The sequence below is a fragment of the Olea europaea genome, chromosome 5 (assembly GCF_002742605.1).
Source record: "Olea europaea var. sylvestris chromosome 5, O_europaea_v1, whole genome shotgun sequence".
Lineage (NCBI taxonomy): Eukaryota > Viridiplantae > Streptophyta > Magnoliopsida > Lamiales > Oleaceae > Olea > Olea europaea.
In genome coordinates this window covers 2,205,295-2,221,143 of record NC_036241.1, presented here as the reverse complement: position 1 = coordinate 2,221,143, position 15,849 = coordinate 2,205,295, and the positions used below count along the sequence as shown (strand labels likewise).

The following is a 15,849-nucleotide window of genomic DNA, read 5'->3' as shown; positions in this document are numbered from 1 at the left end:
ACACGCTCTATGAATTTAATAAAATTTTACTCTAAAGTTTCAATCTATTGAGTGTGGGGCCTACTACTAACATAAAGAAAATTTTAGGCATTGAAGTATGAGGTAGTGGGTGCTGATTTTCCTTCCTAGAAAACAGCCAAGGAGCTGACCCTCCACCTTTTTTTTTTTTCTTTTTTTTTTTTTTTCAACTCTACATTAGTTTAAGGCAATCAATTTCGAAACCCCCTCAGTTCAACCTTTCCCAAGGCAATATTTATTGCACACACACTGTTTGTTTATTTTACCAAGTCAAATTTTTGTGTGCATGCCACACACTTTCGCGTGTTTTCATGATGAATGAAGAGGAATCATCCAGGTTAGTGGGCCTCGACGAAATTTCCAATTATTGTACTATTTAGTTCTTAAGAAAACAGTAAATTTTGTTTATTTGAAGAAGAAAATAATTATATGATAAGATAAATTTGACTTTCTGACATAAACAAAAATAATTGTGTAGATATCTTGAATATATGCCACTTTACAAGACCTTCTATTCGCTTACAGACAGAAGAATCGCTTACAGACAGAAGAAAAATAGAACCTGTCTCTCTTTGATTTGGTTAGTCTTCTTCCTCTATTCTTTCTTTGTTTTTCTTTTACATTTCTTGAATTAAAGTTTCTTTTTCTTGTTGATTATAGACATATTCATGCTAATATTAATTTCGATTGATTTCTATGCTCATATCTAGTACGGAAAAATGTGTAATAATCTTGAAATGAGTTTTCGACTTGAGCATCACTGTAAAGTGGAAATGAAAGTCAGAAGTAAAAGATCGAACTTTCATGTTATGGGGTTTTGAGTACTTTGAATTTCATTTGGAGAAAAAACAAATCATGTTTACCATAAACTCGAGGTCGACTATATGAATAATTTGGAGATAGATGTCTTTTTCTCTCTGGACTTGCAAAGAAGAAACATGTTGACAAGATATGGATTTGGGGTTCCTAATGATAACATTTGCCGGTAAATAAACTTTATTTTTTTATTTTTAAGAAAAACGAAAAAAATTGGCTGAACTTTTCTGAAAGGCAGTTTAATTTCAAGGGGTTTCCCTTGATTCTGCCCTAGACTTTGCTAAAATTGAAGTACCTATATGGAAGCCGATTTGATTTTTAATAGGAATATGCTGCTGGTATCTTTCAGTAGATCAAGCTATCAACAAACATAGTCGTGAAATTGGATTCATGTAGCTGATACCAAATTTATTGAAAGAAGGCTTAGTTTTTTGTTGTTGTTGCTTACTTCCCTTGTTATTTCTTTTTAGCCGTTAAATAAAATTATTTATTTTGTCGATTATGATGATTTATAAGACGGATCTTCTAGTAATTTGTTACTTGCTGTTCGTGTTTTTTTGCTTGATTATTAGTAATTTTCACACCTTTTTTTCTTCATGTATTGCAGTGTTTTCTAGCATTTGTAGTCTCGAAGTTGAGAATAAGTAAGCTAATATGGATCCTGAAGAGAGGCGGCTATGTGCAGATTCATCATTTCTTGATAATGGAATGAGGATTGAACAAAAAATCTCTGATTTTAATCCAGCAGCTGAAATTCAATCTTCCCTTGCTTGTGATTTCAATAACCAAACAGGAATCACCAGTCAAAAAGATTATCAGATGAATGTGGCTCAAGAATCGAACAGAATTCAAGATTGGGATCCAAGAAATACTCTAAGCAGTCTTTCGTTCCTCGAGAAGAAGATTCATCAGCTTCGGGATTTGATACAGCTTATTACTGGCCAAAGAGGTCAATTTAGGGGTGAATCAGATAAACTCTTGTTTCAGCAACAGATGCTTATCACTGCTGATCTAACTTCGATTATAGTTCAAGTAATGTCAACAGCCGGGAGTCTTCTTCCGTCTGTGGATTGTAGTCATGTAGCGAATCCATCGGCCGGAGTTTCTCAAAATGTTGTGCTCCCGGAGAATTTCAGTTTGAACAAGGTGGAAGATCTATCAGGTAATGAAAATTGCGCGGTTGAAGATCATGAACTGAAAAGCGATGATGATCCCGATGAGGGAGAAAACTTACCTCCTGGTTCGTATGAAATTTTGCAACTCGAGAAGGATGAAATCCTTGCGCTGCACACCCATTTTTGCATGATATGTGGAAAAGGCTTTAAACGAGATGCTAATCTACGTATGCACATGAGAGGCCACGGGGACGAGTACAAAAGTTCGGCAGCTCTTGCAAAGCCGAATAAGGAATCCGGCTTTGAGTCAATTCTTGTGAAGAGGTATTCGTGTCCTTTTGTTGGCTGCAAGCGGAACAAGGATCATAAGCGTTTTCAGCCTCTCAAGACAATCTTGTGTATGAAAAACCATTACAGGAGGACGCATTGCGACAAAACTTATATGTGCAGTCAATGCAATGTGAAGAAATTCTCAGTCATAGCTGATCTCAAAACTCACGAAAAGCATTGTGGCAAAGATAAATGGCTGTGCTCTTGTGGTACAACCTTCTCAAGGAAAGACAAACTTTTCGGCCATATCACACTTTTCCAAGGCCATACTCCGGCTATTCCTGTGGATGATGCTAAAACTTCGACCGTGACATCTGATCAAGGACAAATTAGTGAAAAAACGACCAAAATTGAATCAAGCGATTTCAACTTTAAGTCGAATGTTATGGAAGTAAAAGGGTCTGGAAATGATCCTATAAGCTGTTTCTCACCTTTAGACTTTGGTGAGAGTAATGCAGGTGAGTTTCATGAATTTCCTCAACCACCGTTTGAAGATTCTGAAAGTTCGTTCTCTTTTCTATTTTCTGGTTCATGTGATTACCCTTCGAAGACTGGAAGATATTGAGGCTCAGTTAATCTCGACTAAGATCACCGTTTAACTTGATCCTTCGTGTTAAGAGCATTGTACGAACTAGTTTCTTGGCATAAAATAAAATTGTTTTATTTCATCGTGTGGTGTTCTAGTACAGTTTCTTTTATAGATGGAAATTCTACAAATTCTACCTAGTTGCCATCATTTATCGCTGCTTTGTTTACTATAATGAAAATCATAAGTTCGTGGACATGTTTGGTACATATGATTAGACAACATCGTACAATGTAAATGTTAATATTATAACATCTTTTTCTCCTTTGTGTTTAAGGCAATTATTTCCAACACACCAAATATGTTCGTAAAGGAATTGCCCAGCAAGCAAGTGTACCAATTAAGAGTTTAGTAGTTCTTTGTCCCATAAAAACTGTACTCAGGCACAATGAAAGAAATAAAATCAGCAGAACTTTCACTCGATGTTGCAACTTTGTGGATCATCTAGGAAACATGAGATCGTACCTGCAATGGGAAAGTGGGCATAACTCTCACATTGAGATCATTATGAGGGAACAGCGTTTAAAACCATATGCTAAATACTTAAAGAGCTAATTTGTTTAGTTGTGCATCAGTATGAGCTTCAATCCCTTCAGACCTTCTCTCGATTTAAACAGCTTCTTCGATGGGCTGGGTTAATATTTCTCCTTATGAACAACGTCGTCTAGACAAGACTACATGGGCCCTCTAGAAGAGCTGTCAATGTACAAAAACCTCTCCGAGAAATGGGTTCACAAGACTCCAAAAATTCTCTGCTGTTTCACATATTACACCCTGTGGAGAACTCCCCTATAGGGCCATAGGCATGTTATCTTCATCAATTTTGGGATCTTCCATCTCATATTGTTGTTGAGCTATTGTTTCCTTTAGTTCATTGTCAAAAAAAAAAAAAAGGGTAGATCAACTTAAAATAAAATAAATAAATAAATTAAATCAAAGCTAAAGCTAACAACAAAAACTAAAGTAAATAAATTAATTCTCGGCAACGGTACCAAAAACTTGTTTGTTTGATTCTGAAAGTATACGGATCATGATAAGTAATAAAGTTGATATTTGAATTCAAGTATTGTTCTCACAAAGACTAATATTAACCATCAATTTTTATTCCATTTCGAGCTCCCATTTAAATTCATTTGGTAAAAACTTAACAAATCAAGAGTTTATGTTTTTAATTAAATTATAGAACTATTGTGATTAAGTGGTTAGGAATTTCAATTCCATTTAGGTTGTTTAACATGCATCCAATTACAATTCATTCAAACCCTATTCATACGTGCCAAAGATCCAATTAACCTAACGTAATTGGTGATCTTTCTCGAGTAATACTAATCCTATTCATATGCTTGAATTTATTATATCTATATGTAAATTCATACACATATGAAGCATTAACTCATAGGAATTCAATATAGATCACATAGTTTATAATTATCTCTCAATATCTTAATACCAATGTTATTTATTGCACAACTAGAATTATACATCACCTCTCAGTCCCCGTATTATCCCTAAATCAATCAACTCATGATCAAGTAATCGAAGCATTAAACACACAATAAACAATTAACACATATAATCAAGTTGCATGAACTTTTTGGAATTAAATAAATATTAAACCTAAGTGACATGGTTCATCCTAACGACCAATTATTTAGATAATTATAATTGAGAAATTAAATAATGAAAAGGGTTCAATACAATGAATTAAAGAAAATAATCCCAGCATCTGTTGTTTTTTGGTACCCAATTTCGAACAATAGATTGTCAATCTCCTCTTCCAAGCTTGTATATCTCCCGATCAATTGTGTTCCTTACCTTCAAATCCCAAATTGAGATACAAATCTTGAGGATTCAATGTGTTTAGATGTGTAATTATTCCTCAAAATTGTATCTCTAGCTTTCCTTAAGTTTAGAATGAAAGATTTCTTACTTATAGACCTAATTTAGGTCTAAAATAGAGTTCTTATAGGATAAGGGACCATAATTTTAATCTAAGTAGGATATCTCAAATTGCTAGAACTTAATATTTTCTTGTGTGATTGGATCTTTGCTTCCTCTTTTAACTCAGATTGCCTTCTTCAATTTTGCAATTGAGGTCCTTCAACTTCCAAACGTGACTCCTTGGTCTCTAAGTTTCAGAATATGTCCAACTTTACTCCAATTTTGATCAATTATTGCCTCTTTCCATCCATCCAATCCCAAGTTTTCTCCTGAAATGATCAAAAACACATGAAAGTTAAGTACCTAGTTCATAAAATTACATCCGGAAGCTATTTTTGACGGCCAAGATAAGTGTAGAAACCGTCTCACTTTAATTTGTCCTGCCGGCTTTGTATGTTGTGGTTATTAATAAGAGTAAGTTACTATCATTGACTAAATATCCAAGTTTTAGTAAAAAAATTGAAAACGAAAGAGGGAAAATCTACATTCAATCTTTGTAATTATCGGGATGAATAGATTAGTAGAGGGAGACCACGCCCTTGCTCCTCATTCCATGTGACAGGTCCGAACATTGCAAATTCACACTTTACATATATTTAAGTTGATGTCCTTGGATAAAAAATGTCCAAGTTTTAGTCATGAGGAGAAAACAAAGAAAAGAAAAAGGATTAATACAATACACTTAAAGACAAGGTAGGACCGTAGGAGAAGGGGGGGGGGGGGGAGGGAACTAGCTAGCTTATGGTACATTGGTATTTCAATGAAAACCTCCGGCGCTCATGGCCTTGTCTGGTGAAACTTCGGAAGGTAAAGACGGAAGCATGGTGAGTGCGAAAATCCCGCTAGCTGCAGCTGCCACCGCACCCACAATGAATGCCGGTAAGTTACCGCCTCCAAACAAGGCATCCCACGGTCCACTTAGCAACGACACCACCATCTGTTATGATAATAAAGTATTCCCATTAATGCACAATATAGTAAGACAATTGAAACAAGCATTATCCTAATAGATCATTAATTCATACCTGGGGTATAACTATTGCAAGATTTAGAACTCCAAGCGACAGACCTGAAGAGTAAATTACGATAATCAATGTAAACGGCAAACTAAGATCTTATTTCGATAATGTAGGACTGGCTATAGGAATCCTTTTTATCGAAAACAAGAATGAAAATGAAAAGAAACTCAAATAACCTCAAAATGGTTGCAGCATTTACCTTGTCCTGTCCCAGAACCAGAATCACTGGTAAATATAGACGCTAGAGCGAATGGAATGCTGAAAGTCACCTATATAGAAATGGAAGAAATGTAAGCTATTCTTTTAGTTAATTTCTCATCAGTATGTATGATTCAAATTAAAGGTTTCAGTTCAATAGCATTGGGTATACATACATTCAGCATTCAAATATAAACATTATAGGATGAACGACGAAATCTTCAGATATATGTACCAAGTTTTGTCGTGTCGAAGAACTGGAAACAGTTTAAGTGAACTAAAAATTTCTCATGCAGTCCCATCTTCGCAACAACATTTAGTCTAAATAATTCTCTACTTTCAAAACAAACAAGAACAAACTAACCAAGTCTAATTTCGCAAAGTGAATCTCTTTTCGTTATTTTTTTCGGTCCATCGTTAACTATTCAAATCAAACATAATGCTAAAAGATACTATCAAGATTTGGACCCATTTATGACGTTAACAAACTCCTCTTACGTTGGTTTTTCTTGCAATATAACATTCTTAGAGAAACAAGAGTTTGTCAGTAAAATCACTTTAAAAGGAACCTCAATAGCACTAATAACCCAAAAGTTAAGCAAATCAAATTATTACAAAGGGACATTCAATGCACTCTGATTAGTGTACCAAAATACAGGTGTGGTTGCTTGCAAATTAAGTGAAAAGAACAAATGAACCTACCTTTCTCTTTTGGTTGCTAGCCAGAAAGTCAAATTTGGTTCTTAATGTTTCCTTTCATTTTTCAACAATGTACTACAAATAGATCTGCTAAGATATTCCCGTAAAGCCTGAAAACTAAAGTGTTGAGGGCTTTGTGTTATCAGAGTGAGGTAATATACCAAATTATGAAATAACTAAGTTAGGTGCCCGCATGCGAAAGATTACAAGAAGATAAGATTTTCTGAATCCAACTAAGGCATGAAAAAAATAACTAAAAAATCAAGATTATGCTTAATATTTAGAGTAAAGCTATTTAGCACCATGATATTTAACATCATCCAGGGATGTAGGGAGGGCAGCAGGACAGGACTTTAGCCTAGCCCTGCCCCCCAAGCCCATAAGCTATGTATCAGCCCAGTAGAGGAAAAAAATGTCTCTTTGGCTCCACCAATAACACCAGTTTAGGTAACAGCACCCCTATTTGTTTCGATTATTTGAATACAAGAATGCATTTTTTGACCCTTTTCTTCCAGCACATGGGTGGATCCCATTGTGAGATAGAAAGTCAAAAAAATCTGTTGCTGCATTTGCAACGGTCTGAAAAGCTATTAAAATGAGGCAAAAAATAGGAAATAGATGGGACTAAATTACATGTTCATTTAAATACAATGATTTATGTCCTATTTAATAGAATTTATGATATACTGAGACATAAACTGGTATTAGATAACATTATTAAAAAATTTATACTTTCAAAATTGAAGCGCGTGTAATGAGATGAAAAGGAGAGAACTAACCGCTTGAGGAATGCCAAGAACAGCGAAGAGGGCCAAAGCACCGACCTTGACGCCAGTGACTGGTGGCTTAGCATCACCACTATGGGTGGTGTGACGCCGTGTAGACTGTGCCAATTTTGTGATCAAAACGGTCAAGGCCAAGCAAATGGCTAACAAGAAGTTGGCTATACCCCACAGCCGCTTCACCCCACCGAGTCCACGTGCCAAGAACTCCATAGCAAGGGAAGTGCACCCCAACACCACAGCACTCAGCATCAGCCCGAGTGCCCCTGCACGCACCCCATGGTCGTACAACTTCCCTTCCCCCACCTTCCCTCCATACACCTCCTTTCCCATCCAATCAGTGTCGAACAACAAGAACGGGAACCAAGCAATCCAATTCAAACAAGTCACCAAGAGCAAAATCCTCATAGGCCTAGGCAAGCCCTTCAACGCACCAAATAACTCCCCCAAAACTGGTATTTTCACCTTCTTAACCCCCACATGACCTCTGTTTTCCGGTGGCTCTACCTTTGAAGGGACCATGGCCATTTCACGCACAATAATCAAAGCCAATATTGTCAAAATTAACAAGAGAAATATTGAGAGGAAAAAGCAGCTCTTGAGATTTGCACAATACACATCACAGGCTTTTGTTTTGGTAAATGGAAACATTTTGTATAGGTGAGTATATGATCCAGCCGCATAACCGAGAACGTTCCCCACCGCCATAAAGAAAGAGAAAAACGCATTTGCAATCCTCATTTTCTGAGCATTTCCACCAGAAAGATCAGCCAACAGAGCTCTACAAGGCCCCTGCAAAAAACCCAAAAATAAAAATCAAGAAACAGAGCAAAATAATTGAAGAGGATATTCTTATTTTCCTTGAACTTTACATATATTTAAACCTTTCTTGCTTCAGCTAAACTTTCCACATTAACCCATTATTGAATTGTTAATTTTTCGGTGAACGGATAAAGTATAATAAGAATTTCCCCATAAAAAATTACAAAACAATATAAAAGTGCAAAAAACAAGTTAAATTAAAATTCAAAATTATCAACCCATTATCTCCTAAAATTAATTAAAAGCACAGATACAAGGAAAAATTTAATCCAAAAATTTGTACAAATTAGCAGATTCTACAAGCATGGAAAAATTATCTATACAGATAACATGATAGTTATGGAGTTGAAATTTGTATGTATTTGTGTACAATTTACCTGTAAAGTGTTGTTGGCTACGTCAAGGATCCAAAACCCGACGACAAAAACAGCAATGGCACGGGGCTTCGCCGTCTTCCCGAGTGGGTCACCGGAGGCACGACCAATATCTGCGGCAAACCCAATTAGAAAAACGGCGACGGCGACAAGTGCGGTACCGGCGGCTATAAAGGGACGGCGACGCCCAAATCTGGAGGTGCAATTGTCACTGTAGTACCCGACAATCGGCTGCACGAACAAGCCGGAGATTGGCCCACACAACCAGATGAAGGCCGCCCAAGTATGGGGAATGCCCAGTAGCTGTACGTAGGGAGTCAACAAAGAGAGCTGTAGGGCCCACCCGAATTGCACCCCTGCCGCTATTGCAGCCACAGGAATGAGTTTTCGTAGCGGTTCTTCCGGTGGCGCAAGTGGTGGTTCTGATTCAACAGTATTCCGGCTGCACGAACAAGCCGGAGATTGGCCCACACAACCAGATGAAGGCCGCCCAAGTATGGGGAATGCCCAGTAGCTGTACGTACGGAGTCAACAAAGAGAGCTGTAGGGCCCACCCGAATTGCACCCCTGCCGCTATTGCAGCCACAGGAATGAGTTTTCGTAGCGGTTCTTCCGGTGGCGCAAGTGGTGGTTCTGATTCAACAGTATTAATTTTGCTTCCGTCAACCTCCATGAATATATAATTTACCTCTCCACTTTCTCACTCTAGAAATTCAGTATGTATAGATTTCTCTCACTATATCTATATGCAGTGAATTTTGTGAATTTGAGAGGGATTAGAGGCGGGTATTTATAAGGGTGTTTGCATGCATCGACATTCACGGATAAAGGAATTAGTGATTTTGGAGGAAAAAAATTCAAGTTTAGTTATAACTAAAATAACTATCAAATTTAAAAAAATAGCAAAGGAGGTCCTCGACCTAATTGTAACTTTTATTTTTGCCATTTATGTTTTCAACTTTTCTATTTTGTAGCGTCTTCATCCACGGCGTGCAGTTTTGTCATCTATGTCATAATTAGGAACTCAAACTTTAATTTCAACACTTTTTTCAAAAAAATGGAGGACGAGAGAACCATCATAGATCAAGGAAACAAGTTCTATGACGACTTTAGAGGACAAAAACATACCACAGGGAAAACAAGTTGGTGAGAATGTAGAGTGTAGGAAATTAGGAGAGTTGAACAACTGTGATTGTCATTCTAAATTGGCGGGATTGGGGACAGGACCAAGGTGTAAAATCCCTTCGTACTTCTCCTTTGATGTCAAGAGAGTTGAACGATTGTAGTTTTCAATCAGAAGTGGTAGGGTTTGGGACGAGATCAGGGTGGAACAGCGTTCGCACTTCTCCTTTCTTTTCTTTTCGATTTTCTTTTTCCTTTTTAATTTTTCCATTGCTTTTCTTTTTTTGTGGGTTTTAATATTTTTTGTTTGCTTTATGTTTATATCTTTTTTATTCATCAAAACAATGTTTCTCGTGTAATCCAAATTTCTTTAAATGGTAAAATAGATAAATACCAATACACCTTGAAAAACATGATGAAATATAAAGTAAAGACTTACTAGTTACAACGCTCACAGGTTGGAGATGATATGCAACTCTACCTCACGTTTATTACAATTTATCACTAATTTTTGCATTTCTTAGACAAATTCCATTATTTATCATTTTTGGTATACATATTTGCTCTAGTTTTTGTTGTTGTTGTTATTGTTTTTGTTTTTCTAACAAATTAAAACAACCGTTAATTGAAGATTGAGAATTGATGGTGGATTTTCATTTGGAATTATTATCCTGTTGAAGTCTCGCCTTGAAATTAACATTTTAATTTTATTTCCCCCCCCCCCCCCCCCCTCTCCCCCTCCGGTTGGGGGTTGTTTTCTTGTATTTTAGGTAGTTCATTTAAGGATGTTTGGTAGTAGTCATTGAATATTTTGGATATGTTTAGAATGTTAGATGAATTAATTTATTTGTACAATTGTGGTTGATAATGATGGACGACAATATTGATGTTGTCAAAATTTTGGACCATTAATTTTAAAAACAGTTTTTGAAATGAATAAATGTAATATTGCCACGTACGATTGTCAACCAAAATTGAAAAAAAAAAAAAAAATTGTACAAAAAGCATGATTGATTTTAGATATAACTTAATTAGGAAATAAATAGCAAATATATGATATGTCTATTCTTAGATACAATTAGTTACGGGTTCAGGGGTTGTCTAGTCACCACGAGGTATTTTTATTTTTTATTTTATTATTATTTTTTAATTTACACCAAAATTTTATTGCAACAACAGTTCTTAATCTTTGCTTGCTATGTTTATTAAGACATCTTCTCCCCGTTTGTCCGTTTGGGAGTGCGTGAAAAGATTTATTTAACGTTATTGTTAGTTCATGGATTGGAGATTATAACAATGATCAAATAAAAAATATTCCAAACAAGACAAAATAGAAAAACAATTTAATTGGAAATCTTTTAAAATGTTCTTTATCTATATCTATTCTCTCACGAGATCTAAGTGAATAATTTGTGGGGCTGTTTGGGCCCGATTTTTTCATCCAAAAAATTGATTTTTTTTATCGTTATTTTACTATTCCAGTCGTCATATTTGACTTCTTCTCTTACAGGTGGATCCCACTTTTCTCCTAACGGTCAAAAAATCAATTCTCAAAATCACTTCCAAACATGTTCTGTTTATTTATGAGTATTTTTCATAATTTGACATGCTTTTTATTTTTATTTTTACAAGTCTAAACTAAAAATTTCTACTCGCACAAAGTAAACTTTTAATTGTGAGTTTTGTCTTTGGACGACTTACTAAAGTTGATAGGCGACTAATATTTAGCTCTGTGCTTGTAATGTGTTACGGAATATGTACCCTTGTGTTCATCATGTGCTACAAGATATCCATCTTTTCATGAACAAAACAACTCATAATTAGTGTAATAAGAATTGACTCAACATCAACAACTACGTAGCATGTCGGGCAGATTTTTTCATCAATTTTTCCTTGTGTATAGAAGCCGAGTTCACAAAATCCAGCTAGATAACTCAAAAAAGGTGGGCCTCATCTGAATAAAAAATGGCCAAAAATTAACCCATCTCCCCTACCATTGTGTGTAACTTGTAAAAGCCCTGTGATAGCACCCTTGTACGTCAAGCGGTGTTCATTTTTCGTATGTAGTTTTGCATGTTCCACTAATGAACATGTAGTGTAAAATGAAACTATGCTTGACCTCCAAAAATATGAATTATTGTCATCATCGTGAGCTATAAAACATCAAACTTTAAATCAATAGGAGTGACAAATAGGCCAAGTCGTCAGTTGGCTCGCTGACTCTACTCGATTCATGGACTGGTCGAGCTCATATTGAAATGAACCATGAGTTGAACCGAGTTTCTTTTATTTATTTATAAGCAACTATCTCATCAGATACAAAGGTGTTATCAGCTGAAACGAGCGGTTTCTCAGTTGTTGGGAAAAATTGAGTGAGCGGTTCACTTTTGACACAATTTTCGATGGGACCCGTTGATCCAATGTGGAATATCAAAGTTGATATATGTTCTCCTCCGCAAGAACATCGATTTCATGTATTTATTTTCCAAAAATGAAGCTCGGATGAATGAGAAATTGGAGCTCAAAGTTGGTCATTGGAAGTTGGTTTTGTGGGAAAAATGCATTTATCCCACATAGGAAAACCAAGGAAACTTAAACCACTTTATATATGACTATGCTTTGGAGATGTGTAATCATGTGTAGTATAGAGGCTCTCTCCACGTGCGCGCACAGGGGGTGCAAATTACGAATCGAAATGGCCTTTGGACCTTGAACTTGGGTGCGTGCACAACCTGCGCACACGAATATCGGACCAAACAAGGCAAAAATGGCCTCATCGGAGAGCCCACGTTTTGCCAATTTTTTTTGGCTTTCTCCAATGACTTTTGAGTTTCTAAACTGCAGAAACTCCCAATGTTTATTGCTAGAACTGAAAAGCTGAAACTCCAGTGGTTAATGTCGTAACTCCAGTGACTCCAATGGACAGGACTCAGTCTATATAAAGGAAAATTTCTCTCTGCATACGAAAATATTCTTCCCAGGTTTTCCACGCAGTGTCGTTTTTCCCAATTCCAGTTTTCATACAGTGTAGTTTCTGTTCCTGCAGTTCGTCGGAGTAGGACCGCGGTGCTCGGATTCTGCTTATTACCGTTGTATCCTGGGAGACAGCCGCTCGAACTCAACCTCCAGCACCTACGGTGAGGGGGCGAAACTGTCTTAAGGAAATTGTGCACGCACAAGCCTCGATTTAAAATCTGCTACAATTTGTGTTTTCTTTCTGCAGATTTATTTCATTGCAGTTCGTGTAGTTTCTTTGCAGATTCAGTTTATCTTTGCAGTTTCAGTTTCCATTTATTTCTGCATATTATTTCGCATCAGTTTTAATTTATTTCTGTAGATTATTTTCGCATTACTATTTGATTCATGCAGTTTGTAGTTCCATAGTGTGCAGCTTCCAGATTCATCGTTTACAGTTTTAGCCTGCAGTTAACTTATATTTCTGATTTTATGTTGCTAAACATTTTTTTTTCAGCCGTTGAAAAATCCTGAAACAGAATTTTTTTTATAAATTGAAATCGTTTGCCTCGTGGTTATTAATTTCAATAGTCGGCTATTGCATTTGAATACAACTTATACAATTGGTTTCATTCACTAGCGACTTGTTTTCCTACAAGCTTAAGACAGTCTCTGAATTCGGAAAACAAGAGTTGGTTTTTGGTTTAACTGAATTTTAGTTACTTGGAACTAATATTTGGTTTTCAAAAACAAGAGTCGTTTTTTTTGTTTCATTGAATTGTAGTTTCTTGGAACTAATATTTGGTTTGTTTTCAGAAATGGTAACCGAATCCAACAATATGGATGTGACCCAAAATGTTCACGCTGGAAATCAGGCTATGGGTTCTAATGTGGCTTAAGGGCCAAGCTCCGTTGTGACTTAGACTGTGGCTAGAATGCCAAGTCATGTTTTGAGCCAAACTGGCCAAACTGTAACTGTTTCGGTTAATCATGGAGAAAAATTAAAGAAATTCAATGGCTTGAATTTCAAAAGGTTGCAGTAGAAAATGCTTTTTTACTTGACCACCTTGAATCTTACGAGATTCTTGACTGAAACTGCTCCAAAGTTTAATGAGGGCGAGGGAGATGTGCAAGCATTGAGTGCACTTGATGCTTGGAAGCATTCGGACTTTCTGTGCCGAAATTATATCATGAACAGCCTAGCAGATGCGCTGTACAATGTGTATAGCACCATGAAAACTGCTAAGGAATTGTGGGAGTCCTTGGACCGGAAATACAAAATTGAGGATGCCGGGGCTAAAAAGTTTATAGTCGGCAAATTCCTAGACTAGAAGATGGTGGACTCCAAAACTATTATCAGTCAAGTGCAAGAACTCCAAGTGATCCTTCACAAAATTCATGCAAAAGGAATGATGTTGAGTGAAACTTTTCAGGTGGCTGCAATTATAGAAAAATTGCCCCCTGCGCGGAAAGATTTCAAGAACTATTTGAAACACAAATGAAAGGAAATGAACGTCGAAGAACTCCTCGTTAGACTTCGAATTGAAGAAGACAACAAGAGTTTCGAGAAGAAGTGGTTCAATCCTGGTATGGCCAAAGCCAATGTTGTGGAGTTTGATCAAAATAGTAAGAACTACAAAAACAAGTCTGGGCCATCTCGTGGCAAAAGAATCAAGTAAGGACCAAAAGGTGGAATTGTCAAGAAGAAATTCCAAAGAAAATGCTTCAATTGTGACAAAGTGGGTCACAAGTCTTCAGAGTGCAGATTACCGAAGAAGAAGAAAGAAGCGGACGTGGTTGACTACATGACACAAGATGTGTCGGAGCTGAATCTCGCAGCAGTCACTTCTGAAGTAAATATGATGGGTTCAAACCCTAAAGAGTGATGGATTGACACCGGTGCTACAAGGCATGTGTGCTCTGATAAAGAGATGTTTCATACGTTCGAAGCTATTGAGAACGGGGAAAAGTTGTTCATGGGAAATTCAGCAACTTCTGAAATCAAGGGTCAAGGAAAATTGGTTCTGAAGATGACCTCGGGAAAGGAGCTGACTCTCAACAACGTGCTTTATGTGTCGAAAATTCGCAAGAATTTAGTGTCTGGGTCACTTTTGAATAAGCATGATTTCCGCATTGTTTTTGAGTCAGACAAAGTCATTCTGTCAAAAAGTAGAATGTTTGTCGGAAAAGGTTATGTTTCCGACGGTATGTTTAAAATCAATGTAATGGTTGTGAAACCAAAAATGAATAAAGCAAGTTCTTCTGCTTATTTTGCTTGAGTCTTCCAATTTGTGGCATGGTAGACTAGGACACGTTAACTATGATACTTTACGAAAACTAGTTAACTCTAACTGCATACCTAAGTTCAATAACGATTCCAAACATAAGTGTGAAACTTGTGTTGAAACAAAATTGACAAGGTCATCGTTTAAATCAATTGAACGGAACACAAAACCGCTAGATTTAGTTCACAGTGACGTGTGTAATCTAAAACTTGTACAAACAAGGGGTGGCAACAAGTATTTTATTACTTTTGTCGACGATAGCACAAAATACTGCTATGTATATCTGCTTAAAAGCAAGGATGAAGTTATAGAGAAATTTATTCTCTATAAGAATGAAGTTGAGAATCAACTTAATAAGAAAATTAAGGTGCTACGAAGTGATCGAGGTGGTGAATATGAAGAACCATTTGCTGAATTCTGTGCGCAACACGGAATCATATATGAAACCACCGCCCCTTATCGCAACAAAATGATGCTGCTGAACAGAAAAATCGTATCTTAAAAGAGATGATGAATGCAATACTCGTAAGTTCTGGGTTACCTCAGAACATGTGGGGGGAAGCTGTGTTATCAGCAAATTACCTTATAAATAAGGTGTCCCGAAAGAAATTGGAAAAGATCCCTTATGAGTTATGGAAAGGAAGAATCTCTACCTATAAACACTTGCGAGTGTGGGGATGTCTTGCTAAAGTGGATGTTCCACTACCAAAGAAGGTAAGGATAGGCCCGAAACTATAGACTGTGTCTTTATTGGCTATGCACATAATAGCAGTGTGTATCGCTTTCT

At 36.6% G+C, this 15,849-nt stretch overlaps 2 protein-coding genes across 3 annotated transcripts; one reads left to right on the top strand and one right to left on the bottom strand.

The window, feature by feature from the left end:
- The first annotated feature begins 208 nt into the window (after window positions 1-208).
- LOC111394383 (protein SENSITIVE TO PROTON RHIZOTOXICITY 1-like) lies at window positions 209-3,061 on the top strand. 2 transcript variants are annotated; one of them, XM_023020174.1, is made up of 3 exons: window positions 209-355; window positions 497-598; window positions 1,442-3,061. In XM_023020174.1, exon 3 carries the CDS (start codon window positions 1,489-1,491, stop codon window positions 2,842-2,844), a length of 1,356 nt encoding a protein of 451 aa, XP_022875942.1. In that variant the 5' UTR covers window positions 209-355; window positions 497-598; window positions 1,442-1,488; the 3' UTR covers window positions 2,845-3,061. The 2 variants fall into 2 exon arrangements, with proteins under 2 accessions (XP_022875942.1, XP_022875943.1); XM_023020175.1 differs by having other exon boundaries at window positions 219-355; window positions 544-598.
- Window positions 3,062-5,327: 2,266 nt separating this feature from the next.
- Window positions 5,328-9,533, bottom strand: LOC111394384 (sucrose transport protein-like). The gene is made up of 6 exons (XM_023020176.1): window positions 9,221-9,533; window positions 8,704-9,030; window positions 7,502-8,296; window positions 6,025-6,094; window positions 5,832-5,875; window positions 5,328-5,743 (listed from the first exon to the last, which is right to left on the bottom strand). Exons 1-6 carry the CDS (start codon window positions 9,371-9,373, stop codon window positions 5,564-5,566), a joined length of 1,569 nt encoding a protein of 522 aa, XP_022875944.1. The 5' UTR covers window positions 9,374-9,533; the 3' UTR covers window positions 5,328-5,563.
- Between the last annotated feature and the right edge of the window lie 6,316 nt (window positions 9,534-15,849).